The sequence below is a fragment of the Aptenodytes forsteri genome, unplaced genomic scaffold (genome assembly GCF_000699145.1).
Source record: "Aptenodytes forsteri isolate BGI_AS27 unplaced genomic scaffold, ASM69914v1 Scaffold321, whole genome shotgun sequence".
Taxonomy (NCBI): Eukaryota; Metazoa; Chordata; class Aves; order Sphenisciformes; family Spheniscidae; genus Aptenodytes; species Aptenodytes forsteri.
The window spans coordinates 1452080-1473809 of record NW_008795030.1 but is presented as its reverse complement, the minus strand read 5'-3'; the positions used below and the strand labels follow the sequence as shown (position 1 = coordinate 1473809).

The window sequence follows — 21730 nt, the reverse complement described above, 5'->3', positions numbered from 1 at the left end:
GGAAGGCTGTGAGCAAGTTTCTTGTGTCTGTTATTAGCTATTACCTTTGATAAATTATTGGACTAATCTCTGCTGACTACTTAATGCTTGAGAATTGCTCTGCTCCTCTCTTCAGAAGTTCAAATCACAAGTAACTCTTGAAAGGGGAGAGGACAGCAACACTCCAATCTGTCCCTCCAAGCAAGGACTACAAAGACAGATGGGCAGCAGGTGAACCAGCAAGAAATCATTAAACTAAACTCATCCTCCCAGATCTCTCCTGTTAAGCCATCCAAGTGTGAGATAAAGCACGAGGTGTGCTGGCAGTTCTCGACTTCCCTCTTTTCTCCTGTTCCAGCATTTGGACTGAGACAAAGACAGTTTCCAAACAGATGTTTCTTCTGCTCCCTAAGTCTGTTCTCACTGTGCAAAACAGGAGCGATGCAGGGTAACTCTTGGCCTGTATTTACATCTCCTCTCCTCTTCCCTCCCTCCCTCGCCCTCCCCCCCTTCAGTTATCCCATCTGCTTATGACTGCTTTTTGGACCCTTGAGCCATCCATGTGTCAAAAGCAATTCACGCTTTGCCGGTGCTGGGAGGAAAGAAGCAGATCGGATGCATGGTCCTGAAATGGAAAGAGTGAGACGTGTATATTGAGCCGCTGAGTGAACCTGTGACCGTGCTAAGTTTTTCTTCCAATGTGAAAGGACTCCTTTCATATCTTACAGTGTGGGTCCTATTCAGAGCTGTGATTCCCTTTTCCAGATTCAAGGGCCTAACAGAGGCCTGTTCAGTCTGTTTAGGTTGTCATTAGCCAAGATTGTACCTCGAGCCATGGTGTGAATCAGTTCAGTTTATCCACCTGGCTCCCTGTGCTGACTTAGCAGCTCCGAGTCACTCATGTTCCAAAGCATCTTGCGGTGTCCCAGGCTGAGAAATCTCTTCTTCCCAAAAGAGAATGTGGCTGATTGTAAGGGTGGTCTTCACTTTTTATATCTGAAAACCCTTTGGAAGTGTTTCTTTGGCTGAACTAGAGCTCTTCAGCTGTCCAGCTTGGGCTGCTGGCTTCAGAGCCTTACACAGAACGCCGGCCTTCTGGTGCATCATGATTTCCATAACCATGCTTCATGGTGACTGTCAGGATATTTCTGCTCTGGGCAAGGAAGGCTTTATTTACTTGCCTCAGGACAGCTCCGTGACAGATTTACGCACAGAGACTTTGGCCCCTGTTTAGTTTTTCACTTCCATACCCACAGAGCATTCCTGCTATGGTCCCGCATCCAAGGCTCAGGAGTACAAGGCCTCATGTCTTCTCTGTTTTGTTTCTTTTCATAATTGATCTGTTTGACGTCTGTCCCACAGGCTGCCACACAGGTAGGCCTAATAGGAAAAAAAAGCCTCTGGAACCTTTTATTCTTATTATTTTCCTTGAAAAAGAAAAGAAAAATATCCCCACACTTTTTTGTTTTTTCCTTTGTCTGCCCATTTTTGGTTAGTTATCGCTACAGCTTCTTTTAGAGCATCCCCTTGGGCTCCGGCTCTCCAGGAATGAGAATCCTTTGCAGACAGTATCTTCAGGGAAAAAGAAAATGACTTACCTTGTCACAATGCAGGTCTGGAAAAACAATCTTTCTCAGTGTTTGTGTTTCCATCCACCTTCCCTTTTAACGTGGGGGTATTATGGTGAGGAGCTGATGGATTCTGGCCTGGGTGTTTAACTGATCGTCGTACATCATTCACCTGGAATGGTGGTCACTTTTAAGGAGAATTTGTAGTCTTTGTGTGTAATTAGGGATTTAGGAAGACCGTGTGCTGTACATGCTTGAAGGGACGTAGTTGAAATGTAAGAGCTCTCAAGGCAGCCTGTAGGTATGTCACAGTGCCCAAAATCTTAAGAGCTAGGGGAATTTCCTGCATGATTTATGCTGCAAGCACAAAGCTCAGGAGGGGGACTCTGAGGTGACATTTGAAGAAGCACAATTACTAGGTAAGTAATTTTTTCCACTTTCTTTCCTCAAAGCATGCTGGAATAAAATAGTAGTCACTAAGGAAAGCCATTACCAGACTGTCCAACCTAGAGTTAAAAGGACTTGAAAAATCCAAATAATAGTGTCACACAGTGTATTGCTTGCTTTCTGCGTCCGCCTGCCATCCTTTGTGCATGCAACCCCTGGCAGTAGCTGTAGAAAGAGTTGTTGCGTGTTTGACAGACATCTCCTAATATGCAACTTTGTTAGCAAAAGTAATCTTGTGAAGTGAACCATTACATTAGAAGGTAAAGGTAATGATTTGTGACACCGCAGTAGTGTTGGGGAAAATACTTGCTTGATATGCCTCTTTGTGCGTGAAAGTCTGTATATATGTGTTTGGATATATGGTACCTTTTCACGTCCAAAGTGCAGCACATATAATAATTCCTGAAACTAGCATCATGGTAAAGTATAGCACAGTGTGATGTAGTTCATAGGTATATTTTAATACTTTTAAGTATCTAATATTCTAATATTAGAATATTATTATCTAGTATTCCCATATTTTACGAAAAGATTGATTTCCTATCTTCCGTTGTTACTTGAACACATTCTGATATCTTCTACTTTGAAAGCACTTTTAAGTACTACAGATATATATACCCACAGCTTAAATTTCCGTTTAAGAAAGCAGTTTTGGGTGGGAAATCTGAATGCATGGAAGCAGTAAACCAGAGCTAAGTTCAAATTCTGCACAGTATCAAAAAAACCTCCAATGTTTTGTAAGGACCTTAAATTTCTTTTCTGATTTCCTCATACTTACAAGACGTTGCTCAAAGAGCTACCTCTGCCTTCGTTCTGTGGTAATAACAAGGGAGATCATAATTATTCCCATGGTTTTAAGCTCATCTTTCTTGAAGTGTCCTCTCTTCAATTTTTAATCGTTCCTGTATCTCGCTAGTCGCTTTCTGTATGTTTGCTGGCACATCATCTTCACTTTCATCTGCATCACACAAGCTATAGTTTGATTTGCTCTTCGACACTGACCCCAATTTTTTTGCAGCATGCCAAATTGCCTTTTGAGTATCCATCTATGGAAGAAATCATCCCCCAAATTTAATAGGGTCGGTTCCTCTGGCTAAGACTGCCGGGTGCAAACTGGTCATCATGGATTGCCTTTTTGTGCAAGTTCTCTAAACCTCATGACAGCAAGTGTTTGAACAGCAGTTAGAGGTAACAAGCTTAGGACCAGAAGAATCTTCATTGTTTTTATTGCTGGACTTGTACAGCATCAGCTTCGGTCGTGCTCTGGAATATCATGTGTTTGATCAGTTATAGAGGCTCGGAGGAAATACGAAGCTGACACCATTAGGGTGGCTGAGAACACAAATACCTTTTATTTCTATTAGAATTTTCCACAAGCTTTGATTCTGGGAAGCAAAGGAGATGAGACTACAGCTTTTTCTTGTCTCTCTATTAAATCACCCTGTGCTTTGGTCTAGACTTGCAAATTTGTTCTCAAAACCATTGTCCTCTTACAGGCTAGCATCTCATTAAGAAACTAACTGCAAAATCAACTGCTCTTGCTGACATGTTTCCTGATTTAGATGCAGCTGGATCCAGCTGGGTCTTAATGTCTGAGATAGTCCTATCGAAGGACTTTTTTTTTTTCTTCTTCCCTCCCCTCTTGACACGGTTAAATCTAGTTGCATTAGGAATTTAATTAGGAGTTAGTTTAATTGTGTTTTGAGCTGTTCTTCCTCCCATTCAGCTTTCCTAGTAGGGGCTGTGAATCAGGAAGACTCTTGAGTTCTATTTCTGTCCTTGTCACTAACACTAACAACCTTGGACTACTCCGTGCTGGTTTTTTGTTTGTTTTTTTTTTTTTCTTTTCCCCCAGTGCAAATCAGGCTTCTAGTCCTGCTTTTTTCCTGATTGTGGTGGGTGAGAGTGCTTACCTCTGCAGATCTGAGCTGAATAGTTCTCCTTTACTCAGCTGGACTGTCTGTCTGGGAACAGCAAGCAGAAGTTGAAACTTTTTTTTCTATTGCAGCTTGTTGGAAGGTGCCTTGTGGCTGTGTGATGGAAGGTGATTTCTTCTGACTTTCATAAAGAATTCCTCCATCGCTTCCAGTGATGGAGATCAGTTTTCTGAGCAATGGTCTGCTGTGTCTTTGGCTATTGCGCAAGCGAGAGTGAGCTGTGATAGTAACTGATGTCATAAAAAAAAATACCCATGCAAGTTTGAAAACAAGCTGCCAAGACTTTGCCAGAAAAATCTGAAGCAAAGCCCCACTCACCTGTTGCTTGAATTATTGTTATATGTACTTCTAGATAAAGCGACACGTAGCAAGTAATTCACAGTATCTACCTACCATCTAACACTAAACAATCAGCTGACATATTTACAGTCAGTAGGCTGACAAGGTTTCAAATTTTGTTTTAGAACCCGTTATAAAGAGCCGGAGCGCATGGGAGGAGTTGTGTACTCGGGCTGGTGCTTCGGGCATGGAAACAGGAGCCTTTATGTTGCGTTTAAGGAAAAATTGGATGGAACAGTGGCAAAGGCAGCTGTCAAAGAGCTGAGGCTTTCCTGAGCTTTGGGCATCGTTCCAAAGGGTGTGTTTGCAGAAATTTGCTTTTGAGGAAATGGCTTTGCGGCAGGAATCAGTCTTGTGTTATCTGGGAGGCTAATCAACCTCCTGCCCCGTTACGGTTGTGCATATAATCCCAGTGTTCGCTCCCACAGATCACCTCTTTGACTAAGAGGTATGTTACCGTGTTGATGCAGCTGCAGCAGAGTAATTTATACTCTCCTGAGTCAGGGACCTTGCCCAGGTACATGCACTTCTCGCTGCCATATTAAGTCATCACTGACGCCAGGTGCATGTAGACAGGCATCGAGTTTTGACCCTGAATCTGCCACTGCCATCTCGCGCAAAATGATTCTGGGTCTGCAAGATCATTGGGCGAAAGAATATTGAGCACAAATTCACCGAGTGAACTCAGTCCCACACCGTTTAATACACTTTGGTTATTTCTAAAAGCCTGGTGCTCTTAGAAGAAAAGGATGAGGTCTGCGTTATAGATGGGCGAGCTGAGGCACACAGTAGTGGAAGTTGCCCAGCGGGTGTATGAGAAGGGTCAGGAATGGAAAGCAGAGAGGAAATACCGGTCCTGTTGGAGTCCATGAGATTGTGTTCACTTGGTTTTGCCAGGGCTTTCATTTGGTAGTAACAGACTCAGGTTTTACATGCAGTCACCCCTTTCCCATCAGTTAAAAGAAGAATGATACTTTATAAAGTTAGAGAAATGAGGTGACGTTAGATTAACACTTACCAAGGTGAGACTGTAATGGTTATCAGTTGTTTTGAAGGCCTGTTAAATGAAAATCTCTGCAATTCATTTAACGTTTTATTCAAAGACAGACACTAACATGGACGCTATAAAACAGGCAGGTTAGCTAGCGTGTCTCTAAATTGCTCAAGTTCCTGTTGGGATCTATTGGATTTACTGTAATCTTTAATTATAAAATGTAATTACTTTAGAATGGATTATCAATGTTGGTGTCCGTTTCTGTGGGTTGCTTGGTAACGTCTTTCATGTGCTGAAGCACTATCTGTTCGGTGAGTAACAGGCTTTTAAACCCATGAAGTAAAAGCCTGTAGATATTAGTGTCTGCCTAAATGGAACTTTTCAATCAACTGGACTTAACATGCAGCTTTTTTGTTGTTGTTTTGCTATTACGTAAAAACATTTCTAAGGGCAATGTCTCAGAGAACATTGTCATAGCCTGAGAAGTTGCTCAGCTTTATATTAAAGATTTTCAACTAAATTCTAGCCTTGTTATAACATTCTGCCATGGTGTTTGTATGGATATTTATATCTCTGTGTGATAATATTAAAAACACCAACAGATAATAAACATCGTACTGTTTCATTACCTTTCCCGCAGTCAATCCTGAATTATACAAGTGTATGCAAGTCTGATTAGAAAAAAATACCATCCATTATTCCAAATATAAATGGCTTATCCTGATGTGTTCAGGCAGACTTTCTTCTGTCTGCAAGACTGACAGTTGGTTCCTTTTTTCTCTGCATCCTGTCATCTGGCAAATCATTTTTTACATAGCTGGGGAAAATACGTGGCATTATATTGCAGGTTAAAAATCCAAACTAGAACAGGGCTATTTTGGGGTAGCAAGAAGGTTAGACATGGGAAAGAACAGGTCCTAGTTTTGAAACTGATATGACAACTAATCTTCCTCCGACTGCAGAGAAAGGAAGAGAAACCTATCTGGTAATTTGAGGTGGGAAAAACCAAGTAAGAAATACAATAGGGAAAGAAATATTTAAAATTACGCCCACCCACCCCCTTTTTTTTGCTTTTGTTTGGGGGGTTTTTTTTGAAAACCCAAACTGGGAATTTCTTAGATAGCTTAATAGTTAAATATTTGAAGGTGAGTTGAAGAAAGGAGGCAAAAGAGCCACAAAAGTGGTTATCTTGTGAAGATAATGGCTTTGTGTAATGTTCCTTGGAAGTTCTTGAAGGGGGCTGATTGGTTGGTATATTTAGATTTCATCTTTTAAGCTTTTACTAATTATCCCAGCCTAGATGGATAAAACTAATCAAATAGCTGTTTGGGAATGCTCTGCATTTTGAAATCTTCCCTGGTAACAAAAGGAGGGCAAGTGATAGTGGGGGGGGATTTTTTTCTTTTTTCTCTCATCTCTCTGCTTTTTGCAAGCACATAAACCCAGGGATTTTCAGTGGTTTAGTTATTACATATATTAAAGAACATCAGATCTGCACATCTCTTCAGAGTGAAAACTCTTCCTTGGTCAAGTTTTTATCCTGAGCCCTGTTTCTTCCTTATCTGGATCACAGAACTTGCTAAATGCCTTTTTGTTCTCAATTCTTCCCAACTGCCTTTCCAGTGGAGTCTGATTTTTTTCCATAACCTCAGGTTCCCTGAAAATCAGTAAAGTGGCGGCACTCTGAAAATCAAGACTGTAGTACACGTGGGCAGAAATTGTAAATCCCAACGGTTCACTATCTCCCGCGTTACAGCCTGGGTGGCGTCATAAAAGCACTGCCGGACCAGGGAGCAGAGGTGCCCTCCTGTAGTATGTCATGTAGTGTGTGCAGAGAGGGAGGGTCATCAACTTTGTTGACGCTTTTATTTACTGAGTCTGGAGTGGTGATTTTTATCGTGGTGTTTGGCATATTTGATGTCAGAAAATGTAAGAATTCTTGCTGAGTTAAGACATGTCAAGGGCAAACAAATGAGAGAATGGGCAAAGCTGTGGTAGCAGTGTAGGTGCTGTTGTGTGCTTCTTAGGCTTAGCAGATGGAGAAGTTTGGGGTATCAGTGAAAGCGTTAAATACTTGTATGATTTCCTGCTGCAGTATTTGAAGGGACACAAGCACTTAGTGTTTGGCCCAGTATTTTAAAGGAGAGTATTTATAAAGCTGACTTCCAAATAAAAACATTTCCATGCACTGAATAAAAAAAACCGCACTGAAAGCAATTTTAACCCAGCCTTGTTCCGCAGTGTTTTTGTGCGATCTAAATACTGCGGTGTTGTGAACCTGCAAAGTTGTAGACAAAGACCCTGAACCAGCAAACAGCTCGGTGCAGGACTTTGCACTCAGCGCCTGGCCCTGCGTGACCGCAGGCTGCTGCCCGTATGAAAAACACGTGGGCTTGAGAGAGGGGTCTTTTTTTGGGTTTGGATGGAGCAAAGCGCAAGAAAAGGTAATGGCCTAAATGATGAAAGCGATAATGCGGGTTTTCAGAATTCAGTTTAGTTACTTGTAGCTGATTTGAATATATAATCGTCTAGCTGGGTAGCTGAAACCCTCGAAAGTAAAAAAAGTGACTTACAGATTATAGAAAAGAGAAAGCAATCTGACAAACTTGATTAGGAATTTGGAAGTCTCTCCTATAAATCAGCTGAAAGCCAGGGTGATTAGAATTTCATGGCCAAATAGATAATTGTCTGTTAGATGGCAGACGGCACACTGGTAAGAACAAAATCTAAAATTATGGATCTATTTCCATAATTTTGGGGGTTCTGGTGCCATTTTTCAAATCTAAAATGGCGTAATGTTAATGCTGACATATTGTGATCTGTCATGACTGGAATGGCATAAAATATTCAGTTCTAACCCTGGCGTCTCATCAGAAAGCGGACTTAAACACCTTACTATGCGAATTGCCGTTTTGCACCTCTCGGCTCCCTCCCCTTTTGTTTCAACCCAGTGTTTGGAACCTCTGTCGGAGACAGCTCCTGAAAGCTCCATCTCAGTCCTCCGTACGGTATATAAATGTGGAGTCCCCACTTTTAGAAACTTGATGAATCTCTTCAGTGGTTTGGAAGTTGTACTGCTAAATTTGGATTGGAAAGACAGCTGCAGAAAGCCAGAGTGGGCAGAATGGTGCAGATGCTTTTGGCTTTTAAACTTTTCCAGTTGCTGCTTTTGGACCCATCGTTAGAGAGAAGAAAGCGTGATCTTGGAAAATGAAAGGGTACCGCATGATGCATCTTGCCTCCCAAATATAGAGGGTTTAAAAGCAGTGAGCAAAATTTTGTTCACGTAAAGGAAAACTGACAACCCTTTAGTATGACGAGGCAGCATGTCCAATCTCATCCGTCCTCTGTCTGCCTGATTATCAGCTCAGGACAGAACAGAGAAGGAGAGTTTAAGACACTGCAGCCAGCACAGCCCAAGAAATCATTTTGTAGTGGAACTTTTTGCAACACCGTGACAAATGCAGCTTAAATGGTTGAATAGGCAAATTAAGAATAAACATATTTATTTGAATAGCACTTGGGAGTCCTGTATGAAGTGAGTCACTTTGGGGTGTCTGTCGGCAGGTCTCATGCAGTCCCTCCTCATGTGAGAAGGCAGAAGGAGAGGAGGAGATATATCCTTGTAGGATATAAGCGGCTGTTGAAAGGAAACCCAGGGTAGTTTTCTTGCCTGTGATGGAGGTGTCAGCGAACTCTGGATCCCAGACAGCCATCTGCACCAGTGTGGCAGAGATGCCTAGGTTTGTCACATGCTTTGAAGAAGAAACTTCGGACCTTCTGGAATGGAGGGGTTAAAAATTTGAGGGAAGGAAATAACTTTAAAATTCATACTCAGCTTAAAATGAGGCTGATTCAGAATTACAACGTTAGGAGTTTTATGCAACAAAATAGAGTCATTTCCACATCCTCTCCATGTCCAGGCTCTCTATGTGCCAGAAGGGTGGGTCCTCCTTCCTCAGCTCTTGATTTAGAAGAGAAATGAACCGAATGGATTGTCTAGCTGTTTCCTTTCTGGTGCACGAGCCCTGTCGCTCGCTGTGGGAAAGCTGTCTTCATGGAAGCACCATCTTTCCTGCAGTAAGTTTCAGGATCAAGCTCTGAGACATAAAAGCATTCGCTCGGTACTGTCAGAGAGAGTCTAGAGTTCCTCAAAGATTTGCCCTGTTACGTTAATGAAGAATGAGAACTTCCCATTTAGAATAATAGTGCCACTGGAAAAAAACCCAGAGATCTAGTGAAAATAAAATGAAGACCCTGAGTCATATGCTTGAGGCACGTTTGAGTGAATTTTGTGCAGGGTTTCTCCCCCCCCCGCCCCCAGTCATTATTTAGTTTCCTCGGAGCAGAGCGCTCCAGTGACTAATTCATCCCACACTGAGTTTTTAAAACCCAAGTTGACTTTATTTGTCCAACATTCCTTCTCCTGGTGGTGTTAGAGTCTGAATGTTATCAATCAGTTCAGCAAATGTTTATCCTCGTCCATATGACCAGCTCTGTGAAACTTTACTTTGGAAGCTTGACGTTTAAAAAGTAGAGGGGGTGGAAATCTGGTGATGTGGCTTTTTGTGTGTGTGCTAATTAAGGAGGATACTGCCAGAGGCTTGCAATGTTGGGTTTGTGAAACACACAGCTGGAGGGAAGGACAAAAGTAAGAACTGAAATGACAGTAGGAATTTCGTACCAAAGTAACCTGCATATTCTGATCCTGAAATAGAGCAGTAGATGCTGTTGCAGACACTAGACAGGGGCACTCTGTGGAGGAATGATTTGTTTTAAACTGTCATTTTCTCTCAAATGTCTTGTTTGAGTGAAGCACTTTGAAGACTTTGAAGATCTTTGTTGAGCGGCGGTGGAGAATATTGTTGATTCTCTGAAGCCGCCGCCTTCCCCTTTGTTATCTGACTTTTTTCCAAGGATTGAATCAAAGAATGTGCAGGTCACTGCGATGCTGGGGCTGAAACTGCTCAGAGCCAGGCTGTGTGGATTATAAAAGGGAGCTTTATTTAAAGCACTCCTTAGTAGCTGACAAGTCCTAGTCTCTCCTAGCTGCAGAGAGGACACTTGTAGGTTTAATTTTTCCTAACAGCTGGAGCCAAAGGGGCAGGAGGACAGAAAAAGCTGTGCTGGTGGGTGTGTGTGTGTGTTGGAACTCGCACAAACCCGCTGCCTTGCAGCCCTCAGGGAAAGGTTAATGTGCTGAGCCCAGGCAGGACAGTTCAAATGTCCCAAAAGGAATTGTTTGAGTTGGAAGGGGTTTCTCGGAAATCACCCAGCCCATCTGTAGGACTCTCTTAAGAAAGCACTTTGAGTTTTGATACGAAGATATCAAAATGTCATGGATCTCCCTTTCTCCTTTATGAAGGTATTCTGTTAATAAATAGAAAGAAAACTTCTGTGCGGTCCTTAAACAAAGACCAATTTCTTCCTTTTCTCACCGCAGTATTAAGTGCGTTGTGTACCTCTGTGGTTGCTGCTTTGCCAAAGTATGTGTAACTGCTGCAAGGTGGGCAGATGGTGGGTGGTTTAGCAGTTGGATCAAGTTTCATTATTGCTATCATAAAGAAAAGCGAAAACTCAGAAGGTAACATCCCTATACTTAGGAATATATCAGCTTTGGCCTTACATTTTTAGCCCATTTTAATTACCATTCTGAAATACTGATACTCCTCGAAAAAGGTGAGGAATTCAGAGATGGAGGCATCTTTCTAAAATTCCCACTTGGTTTGCACAGCCCAGGGGAAAAGTGGACTCTCAGTGTGTTGGATACTGTGATACTTCTGAAACATGTCAGCCCCAAGTTCTGCACCAGGAGTGATGAGCTTGAGACTTTAGCAAACTGCTGAATGCAGCCCCATTCATAATGTTCAGTGCGAATTAAGATTTTATAATTAATGGGCCATTGGTTGCCGGGTTTAGCAGTGAATGGGAAACTCCCATTCGTTCCCAGAGCTGAAGTTCAGAAAACTTTTGGTTCTGTTAAGCGCTTTCATTCAATTTTTCTTTTTACAGATGATGAAATTCGCTTGGGATAACTACAAACAATATGCACTTGGAAAAAATGAACTGCGACCGCTGACTAAGAACGGCCACATCGGTAACATGTTTGGTGAGTTCTGAATCAATTTTAGTGCAATTTTGTTGCATTTTTTTTAAAGGTCATGTGTCCATGTCAGTTCCTTTCTCTGCAATGCAGTGAGGTATCTGTAACAGCTTTGATCTCTTTTCTCTTTCCATTTTTATGAAGTGAGACTTTCAGCACAGCTCCTAGGGGTTGCCTACTGATATTCCATTGCTGGCAATCTCATTCCTACAGGCATCTCTCAATGCCCAGCCTGTATCACCTCTGTGTACAGATCTAGCACCAAACGTGTCTGAGAACAATGCTAAAACCAACCAGTGTCTTTATTAAAACATGAAGTCAGTCCAAACCTGACAATGCTGTTATTTGTCTAAGCTTGTAGACGTCAGGACCTGACCAAACTGAGCATTTTCTCTCTCGTTTCTCCACTGTTGAGCAAGATGTGAATTCCATGAAATATTGAGTGAGTGAATCAATATTAAAGGCTCTTTATACTATGTGCTTACTGGCTTGTATAATTTTACTCTTTAGCAGATTACCTTTTTTCATGTGAGTCACTTACATAATTTCAATGCTATTTCCCTGCTTGTTCTGGTGGGATACTTGTTGACTTTCTGGGATATAAATTGCCTTTTTCCTCATTTGCACTCAAAGCATTTCCCTGCTCTGCTCACTCTGCCCTAGCTTGGCCTTGCCTGCACAGGTTGTGCCATGGTGAGAAGGTGCAGAAGATGGAGGAAAGCCAGCAGAACCTGCTTTAGCAGCCCTTTCCTACCCCTCCTTCGGGAAGACTTGCTGTACAGAGGTCTCTCGGCTTCTTTCCACAGGACTCTGTTTTGCAGAGATTATCTCCCAGAGTCCCTTGCCCAGATTAGGGTGGAATAGAGTTCTTCAGTGGGCAAATTATCTGTGAGCTTTATTTCCTCAGGGCAAAGGGATTGGACTAATACAGCATGAAGAAACACTCCCATTCCTGTTTTTTGCACTCTCTAAGTGTCCCAGTCCTCCTCTACATCAGATACATGACATGGGTGTGATCTTTCAGACAGTAGATGTGGAGATCTTCTGCTTTGTGTGGAGAGGCCTCCTACGCAGGCCTTGTTAGCTTTGGGGAGCTGTGAGAGGTATGTGAAAGTGAAGGTTTGAAGGTGGAAATAGCATCATGTGTCTTCTAGGATGGCCAAAACCTTGAAGAGCAGCAGCCCTGTTTGGCCTCTGGACTGCAAGGGCAGATGGCCCTGACGGAGGCGGCAGAGGAAGGGCTGGCCTTTAGTTTAGCCACAGCACGGGGAGAAACCTCTGTGTTCTGCTTGTGGTACCACCATCAAGTCCTTTTATTGCCGCAGATGAGGCACTTGTCTCTTTAGTTCCTGCAGAAGTACCAGGAGCGTTAGCTCACATCTGGTTGTGCAATACTGTAAGTTGCATGGAAGCTGCGTTAGCGATGGCTGGGCTATCTGGAGGAAGCAGTTTTGGAAGTGTGCCTTGCACTAGCACAGGCTGTGTATGACCAGCCACTGCTCTTGCCCAGTCTCACTTTGTCAGGAGCAGTGATTTGGGTTTGTTTGTTCTTTGCCTTCCTCTTTCGCCGCCCCAAGAATACCCAGGTTTCTTACTTGAGAATTTGCATTAACTTCAGCACTAAGTTAAGCATTTTGCAACTTTTCCATTCTGGCAAGCTTGTCAAAATTCCTCAAGGAGTGTGCCTGTAAACAGACAAAAATATTGAAAAGCTTCTAAATGCATTTATCATGCTAAAACAATTGGCAGTACTTAGTGTGTTTGTAGCGTGCCTGTGAGCACTCTCAAGGAAAATGCTTTGGAGCACAAGGATTTGCAGACAATTGCAGAAAAGAAGCTACATGGTACATTTCAGCCTCTTAATAGGCTTTTCCTCCTTTTAACTGTGGCTGGTAAAGAATAGAAGCATTAGGCAATCCATTGCTGCAGCCCTCTGTCCCTCTTGTCTTCAGAGACTTTTAGGAATTAGAACAGGGCACTGTTCGCCCTCTTCATTGTTGTCCATTCCCCCTCCTGTCACATCATGCATCTTTTTATTCCAAACTACAGATGTAATGGAGGCAAATCGGGTACTCTCCAGGCTGGAGGTGTCAATATTAAGCCGAGATTTCTCTGCAGCTGCTTCCATGTGGGAGGGAAGAAATCTCTTTCAGGCTATTTTCAAGTATGTTTGTGTGCATGAGAAGCAATCGAGTTCTTGAAGGGTGATACATTTTCCTGTTGTGGATGTGATGCTCACTTGTAGCCTAGCCTTCAGTTTAGCAGCCTCACCCTGGGGGAAGCAGGGGAGCTGCTCTTTATCAAATATTCTCTCTAATCAAAGTAGAAATACAAAGTAAACATTCACCTTCTGCTCCTACATAGCATTCTGCTTCTCTTAACAGCCATGAGCTACCATCCCTCCCCAGTGTCTGCCCCGATGGCAGGAAAATCACAGGCAGAAAAACTCTTGTATCTCCACCCTAGTTCATCTCCTTTCTCCTCTGCCTTGGAAGGTGGCAGCTCGCATCTGGGAGAGTGTCTGTACAGTTTCCATACTTCTTCATACGCAGAGATCAGACTTGCCCGCTACCCAAGTAAGTGCTAGGCTGCTACACACACTGGAAGGCAGCGTTCCCACCCACTTGGACTTTGGTCTGGTGACTTGGTCTTACGTTCCTGCTTGTGATTGATGCTCTCCAGATCCTACTCCTAGGGCATCAATTTCATCAAGATTCTCCTGTGTTCTGGACGTAGCTTATTTGTACAGAAGTCCTCTGCTTGCTGTCATTTATAATCATTGCAACTTGAAAGCCTTTTCCTTAAACCCACTAGCTGTGGTTCTTTCATAAGCATTATTTATTCATCTGTGATGCTTGTGATAAGGTGTGCCATGCTAAACATCCCATCCCATGCCCTCCAGTGGGGTAAACATGTTTTAGACTTGCAGCCATTTCAGATGTGTGATGATTTCCCTGGAAATTATGCCATGGAAATGGGCAAAGCACACTACTAGGGTGGAAGGATGATCTCTGTTAGAATAAAACCTGCACCACAAGGTTCTAACGTGAATGACTGCGCAACTGCGGGGTTTTCAGAATTATCTGCAAAATTTCTCTCTGCACTTAAGCTAACTCAAGAAGACCTGCAGAGCATCTGGCCACTGTTAGAATCAGGCCCAAAACATGCTTGTTTAGGAGAACTATTTAAGAAAAATGGCGCAGCTGGGATTGTGGCTAAGGGTGAAGGCTAGAGATCTTCAGGTATGTATTCTGTTCCCAGTGCTGACCTAGTTATTTTAACCCTTCTTAACCCAGCATCTCAGCATTCCTGTCTTTGGTGTTGTGAGCATTAAATTAATTGATGTTTGCAAAGCACGTTGAATTCCTTGGAGTGAGGCTGCTGGAGAGGGCAACCGTATTATGTAGCGCAGCACTTGAAATGCACCTGTCACTGTGATACCCAGCATTAGATAGCTGAATTATTATTCAGCCCACTCCCTGGGTCTGTCATAGCCACTTATTTTTCTGACAAAATGTTTTTAAAATCCTGTTAGCTTTACAGAGTTTCTCTAGCTATGGGAGAGTGAGCTGGCATCTATTTCTGCTCATGCATCAGCTGAATTGTCAGTTACATTTTGATTGCACAGTCTTTTAACAATGATAAGGTAAGAAGCCCGATTTTCAGATATCTCTTGAAGTGTGCAGTGCTGGCAGCAGAAGAATCCTTCTTTGACTTATAACCTGAGCCAATTTGCTCTGAAATCAGTGACAACAAGTAAATACGGAACCTTGCTGTGCTGTTGCACAGTCATTTTTCACCACCTAACTGCACATTAGTATGTTAATTTTAGTAAAAATATAGCAATCCTTAACTAGTTTTCCCCCCTTTTTTCCTCTCTCCCCACTTGAAACCACACCTAAAATTGTGAATTGCCATGTCACAGCCATCGCTTCTCTCAGCATATGCTGCATTTGTGCGTCACTGTGAGGCTCTGTAGCTTTATCTGATGTGAATCCATGTGACAACTGTCACATCTAGGACACAGCCAGGTCACCAGAACTGGATGGCAAAGATCTGACAGCAGCTGGATCTGAAAGATACAAGGCGTTTAGTGTTTGTCCTGGTGTAGGGCCCTCCATGTTGTTCCACTTCTGATTGCTTGGTGACAGAGTACACAGGGCTATCTGCACAGGCTGGATAAATTGGTGGCTGCTTAGGCTGTGTTTGTGTACTCAGCTCAGACCTTGGCCTGAACTGTCCTGACTGTTTGTTTTTAAGACAGGAGGTCATTGGTCTCAGTTGCCTGGAAATAGTGCTATTTTGGCTTTCCAGGATAAAAAAAGGGTTTGAAGTGGCTGGGGAAGAAAAGCAGTGGCCACAGGAATATATACAGAGAGGCCTCTAAAAAGTACCAACTTGATTTTCCTGAGATTCAGAAACCTTCAGGTTTTTTCTCCCTGGCAAATGCAGTGCAATCCTACCGGACTTTCTCACTGCACTGTGACCTGCCCAGTCTCTGATCTGGATGGAGATTCAAGTAACGTCTCTCCACTGGACTTACACCACCAAGCTCCTTTCACAGGAACTTTTGGCAGCAGCTAGAGTGCTCTTTGACCGCCACCTCAGGTGCTGGGCCCAATTGGACACAAAAGGCTCCACGTCCCAGAATTAGTCCCTTCAACCATCCAGTCTTGCCTGTTGAGCCAAACATTTTCCAAATAGCTGCTTCCTTCATCAGTGATTTAGGTAGGAAACCATGAAGCAGGCACGAAATGTGCCCACCTCAGTTAGAAGCAACAGGAGTTGATGTATGAATATTTAACATGGGAAAGGTAATTGGATGAAAATACTAATTTAGCAGCATTCTAACTAACAGAAGAGAAATAGTAACCTCCAATTGTGCAATCACTTGATGCTGCTTTTCTGTTCTGCCTATGAGTCTCTTTCCCTGTGATCACAAAATTACAAAACCTTGGAGTGTCCTTTTATGTGATTAAAATAATAATAATAACAACTGCTCTCTGAATTTGTATGCTGGATTATTCCTGCTGCCTATTGCATATGACACTACATGGTTGGCCCCATGGGCTCTTTAAAGAAAAAAATATATTGTAATGAAGGTGTTGCTGGAACACTGTTGCTCCCTGGCATCATCTTTTTTTTTTTTATGTATAATGTTACCCAGTTGAGTATTATTTTCAGGAAGGGCATTCTGAGCTGACGTTGGCTTTTGCTGTCACTGAAATCTGTAGCAACAAACATATTTCCTGTCAGCAGGAAGCAGTGAATCAGGATATCCTCCAAACATCAAACTCGTCGGAGATTGGTTGCATGATTCATGTTAGAGCTGACATTTATCCCTGTTATTCCCCCCCCCTCCCCGCTTTCCACCTGCCAAAGATCACTCCTTCCAGACACCAAGGTTGTCATTAATACTGCAGGAGATCCGTTCCCGCTCTGCTCTCACCTTGGGTCATGCTGAGAATGGTGGCTTCCTTCAAATGTGCTGTTTCAAGCATTAGCTCAAACATCAGGGCTCCTCTGAACCCTAAACCTCACACAGAGAGATTAAAGCTTATTACAGTGGTTCAGCTGACAGGTAGTAACTTGTCAGCTTGAAATACTCATTTAAAAAGTTTAAACAGAAAAAAACCTATTAATGTCACATATAGTGGCCTAGGGCCGCCTTCAAACACCTTTGCTATCAAAGCCCTTATTCTGGGGCTGAGCTAGACCTGGTCAGCTCCGTTGTGGCAGCAATTCTTGAAAAAAATTTGGTTTGAACCAAATAGATTCATCTCCCCTCAGCTGAGCTTTACATCTTAGAAAACAAAAATCAAACTCAGAAAATTCAGTGGAGAACAGCCTTGGCCTAAGATGCAAAGAGAGATGCACATTGTGTTCAGCCCTGTAGATATGAGGACAGCTGCAAAGATTGGACTGGGCCTGTCTTCAGCAGGAAACCGGGCAAACTTCACATTATCTCAGTGTAAAAACCATTAATCATCCCAGGCTTCCTTATGAGTTCCATGAACTTTCCATTGACCCTGAACAGAGTTTTGAGTTTAATGAGGCCTAAAAGTAGGAGAGTGTCTTGGGATTCGTCAGAACTGCTTTGCACAGCAAAATGGAGGAGAAGGAAACAAAAAAAATTAGAAAAACAGCCATTAAAGTAGCAAATGAAAGCAGAAAAAGAAAGAAAACTGTGTTGACATGTTGTGACTAGAGAGCGTTCTTCGGGACCTCTTTTCAAGATCCTGAGGAGTAGAACATACACCGTTGTGGCGGAAGCAAGCCACGCATGAGCAGCCCCATTACCATGTAGACATGGGAACAATCCAGGCTGTAACTGTTGTTTTGGGTTTTTTTTCCTTTTTTCAGACTTGGGGGACTGTATTTCAGAATACAGTGAGTTTGTCTTTAAGCTTTTTTTCTTCTTTTTTTATGTTTTAATTTTTTTTTTAATCACCCCGTCATGGATGTTGTTTGTGCCTCATTCCGGACACTAATTATGCGGAAATGATTGTCTAATCTTCAGAGATATTGAGCGTGTGATTAAAAGGCAGCCAACTGAGAGTGGGTGTAGTTGGACTGCTCATCGATTCTTCTCTGGATTGCTGAGGCGTTGGTGGCAACTCCACAGCAAAAGCTGAGCTGGAGGTTTGGCACTTCCAGCTGGCTTGAACTAACATCCAGCATCCACTCCAAGGATCTTAATGGCACCCCTCTGTGTCGACTTGATAGTAACACAGGGTATACAGAGTTGAATACCAGACTTGAAGCGCCTGACTACACAGGTACCTCTGCTTTAGTCAGAATATACCAGACTTGAAGCGCCTGACTACACAGATACATTCTGACCAAAGCAGAGGTATCTTTCAGAAATGCTGAGGGCCGTTTGTCTTCTAGCCACCATTTGCAATCAGACCCTTTACGTAATTTCTGCTGCAGACGCAAACCCACCTGCTGACATGCACTACCAGAAACTACGTAAAAAAGCAGAGCAAGTTAAGAATCTTTAAGAGATGTACTTTTAGCCATGCCTTTTTATGTTGGAAATATCTTGAGACTTCTGGTTTTCTTATCTTTATCCCTCTGTATTTAGCTTTTCCTTGTTTATTCAGAGGAGATGGGTAGCTATAAGCTGTGTAGCAAAAACCCCACTTATCTTCTTTGTTTTTAATTCACTCCTTTTTCACTCTTGAAATTTCTGAAGAGATTAGGCAGGTTCAGAACTGGCTTTGCTGTGTTAGATTTCACATTTAGAACTTAACTGCTTTATCATCTCTTTTTTTGTGCTACTGCTGAAGTTTCTTGCCATCCTCATTATGTATCTCATTGGATATTCATCTGGATTAGTGTTAGATTTTGACATTTTTCTATTCACCTTCAGGAGATTGCATTTCAAATGGCTCCTGCTACAGAATTTCCTTTTCTATAATTTCTCCAGGTACTTGTTTCCAATATTTTTTTTCATCTCTGCTGCCTTTTGGGACTAGAGAAGTCTCTTATCTCACTTAATCAGTAGGTTTTAACATCATCCCATAGGACGTCAACTTTCAGATTTGTCACTGGTTTCAAGGTTGGATCTATGTGTTCAGAATACTGTGGTAGGCACTTGTCATTTGAAGACCTCTATACTTTTAAAAAATACTCTCTTTTAGCCTCTCAAGATTGTTCTTGTCTCTAGAGAGAATTTTTTGGAAGTTCAAGAAAACTTTAGCCTTCACTTGTCATTTGAAGACCTCTATACTTTTAAAAAATACTCTCTTTTAGCCTCTCAAGATTGTTCTTGTCTCTAGAGAGAATTTTTTGGAAGTTCAAGAAAATCCCTTAGCCTTTGCTTGAGGCATCAGTGTGAAAAATGGGGAGGATTTTTTTGGACTTACTAAAATTGTTCATCCTTCTTCTGATGTTTTATTCTCAAAAAATCTACTGCACCCTAACACACTTTATATGCAGCTCCCAAAAGAAAAAAGGAGAAGAAAAATCAGCGCAGGAAACTGAAGGTGTTTCAAGAGGAAGTTCTAAAGGCAGAGGTTGTTTCCATACCAGTTTCAATATACCCATAATATCCTTGCTCTGATACAAACTTGCAGTTAAGAACACTGAAGTTATGCCTATTTCTCACCACAGTGCTTTTACCTGAACACAGGATTACATAGGGATATCATTTCTTCACAGAGCTGGAGGACGGGAAAGCACAAATTATGTGAATACTGAAGTGTAGCGTGGTCCAAGATCACACATTCCCGGTGATGGTCTTCACAGCAGCCTTGATTTGTCTGTCTCACATCTTAATTTCCAAACTCAAATCTGTGCTGTGTTTCTGCAAGCAGGAGCAGATAATTCAGGAATGAAGAAACGGAGGATCAAGTTTTTCCTGTACATGAGAGCAGAGAGCTTTCATTGACTTCACCGAGGCCTTCTTCAGGCATCTGGAAGTGGAAGTTGCCTTCAGGCATTAAAATTAACACCTTTTGACTAGGCTAGAACGTTCCTTCTCTCTTGGCAGGCTGCATCCTGGTTGCTGTGGGAACCAGCATTTTTAATTTCCTGACTTCTGTGTACATCCAAAATTGTAACTGTGATGTACTCTGTCACTAAGGTAGCTTTGGGGGTTTGCAGGGAACTGAGCCATCAAGAAAGCATTTTATGTAGCACTTCCTTCCCTCAGAATCACTTTGGTGCACCTCCAAGGGGCATCTTCATGAGGCGTTTTGGAGACCTGCAATTCTCATTCATTGTAGTGAGTAATCACAGAATAAAAAAGGAACAGTGAGAGGTCATTTAGTCCTTCTCTTCTTAAGCTATCCCTAAGCTACCCCATGTTGGAAAGTCACCACAGGCATTCTGCTTCAGCGCTTTACGGTTTTAAAGCTTGTACTGGTGTCTGACCTTGCTCTCCTGCAGAAAGTTAAGCTGTGGCTTCTTGGCCTCTCCCCATGGATGTGGAGAATGGTTTACCATCTTATTCTTTGCAGCATCTCTCTGTGTCTTTGCAAAATGTTGCCAAGTTCCCTTTGATCTTCTCGCCTCAAGGCTGAGCAACCCCAGACCTTTCCAGCTTTAATTGTAGGTCACGAATATTCCGTGGCCTTCTCCTCAGTGCTGTGGCTCCCCTCTGAAGTCCCCAGATGAGCCAAATGCTTCTTGAAGTGGACTCTGTGTCCTGGCTGAGGCTTTGCCAGTGCGGAGTGGAGTGCGAGAGCCTTTTCATGTCTTGCATGTGACACACACTATTTACCCGTCCTGGGGTGGGGTTTGCTCCTTTTTGTAACATTACAACGTTGTTGATTTCAGCTGAATTTGTGATCTGCTGGAGCCTCGGTATCACTTTCTGCAGAGTGCTGTCTAGCCGTTTATTTCTTATGCTTCGTGGTTCGTTGTTCTTCCCTCAGGGTGAAATACGTTGTGTGTCCTTATTGAATTGCATCCTGGTTATTTCAGACTATTTTCCCAATTTGCTAAGATTATTTTGATACCTAATCCTGTCAAGCAGCATACTGGAGAGCATTTGGAGTCTTTCAGCCAGGGTCTTGTTGGTGCAACTTTAACAATATCGGAGAGAAAAGGAAGAATATGGACAGATGGTTCCAAGTGATGGAGCTACCATGGCTTAAAGTGTTCCTGCTCATCAGCCGAGACATGGTAATGGGCCATTTGCATTCTCCTGACCCATTGCATTCACAGATAAAATGTATTTAGATTCTTTAATCGTTGATTATTAGCTCAGCTCATGAGCAGTAACTTGAGTGCTTAGCAGTATCTGGATTGATAGCAGGTGTCCAGGCCCAGCACCTCCCATTCTGTTGCATACTGAACAGCATAATTAATCCTGTTAGCTTTATTTTGAGGCAAAGGGCAGTTTCATTCCTGTATCTCTGAATTCCCCTGCTCTCAGACCTGGGCTTGTGTTAAGGACCAGGTCGTTTCTGTGAACACGCTATGGGAGGTGCTGTTTGCTTGTCTGGACTATAGATAAAACCACGTCAGGGATGAGCGGTTTTATAACCCAAACTAGAATGCACTGTCTGTTCTGCAAAGCCCCTCCAGAGCGTATCTTATCTGCTGAGGGAAAAATACCGTCTAGAGTTACAAGCTGCATCTCTCTCCTGTGCTGTCATAACACATCTGCCACAGCCACTTTTTGGGAAGTGTGTTCGGAAGATAGAAGGGCACCTTCTTCCTGATTATTACAATGAAGCGTCTCTCCTTTGAATTCTGAGATGAATTAGCAGTCTCTGCTCATTAACTGCTACCTATATCTCTCGGAGTCCACGGATAATAGTTGCAGGTAGGATGTGTGCGTTTGTTTTAATAGGCCTGTTGGGACCCCTCACATTAAATGATGCAACTCCTCGAGAAGGTATGTGAAGGA

The 21730-nt window shown here is 42.7% G+C and overlaps 1 protein-coding gene across 1 annotated transcript in view; it reads left to right on the top strand.

Moving 5' to 3' along the window:
- Window positions 1-11276: 11276 nt before the first annotated feature.
- MAN1C1 (mannosidase alpha class 1C member 1) overlaps window positions 11277-21730 on the top strand; it is a 43086-nt gene continuing 32632 nt past the window's right edge. Inside the window, exon 1 of the mRNA XM_009276222.2 lies at window positions 11277-11373. Coding sequence (XP_009274497.1) covers window positions 11277-11373 — 97 coding nt within the window. The remainder of the gene's footprint in view (window positions 11374-21730) is intronic.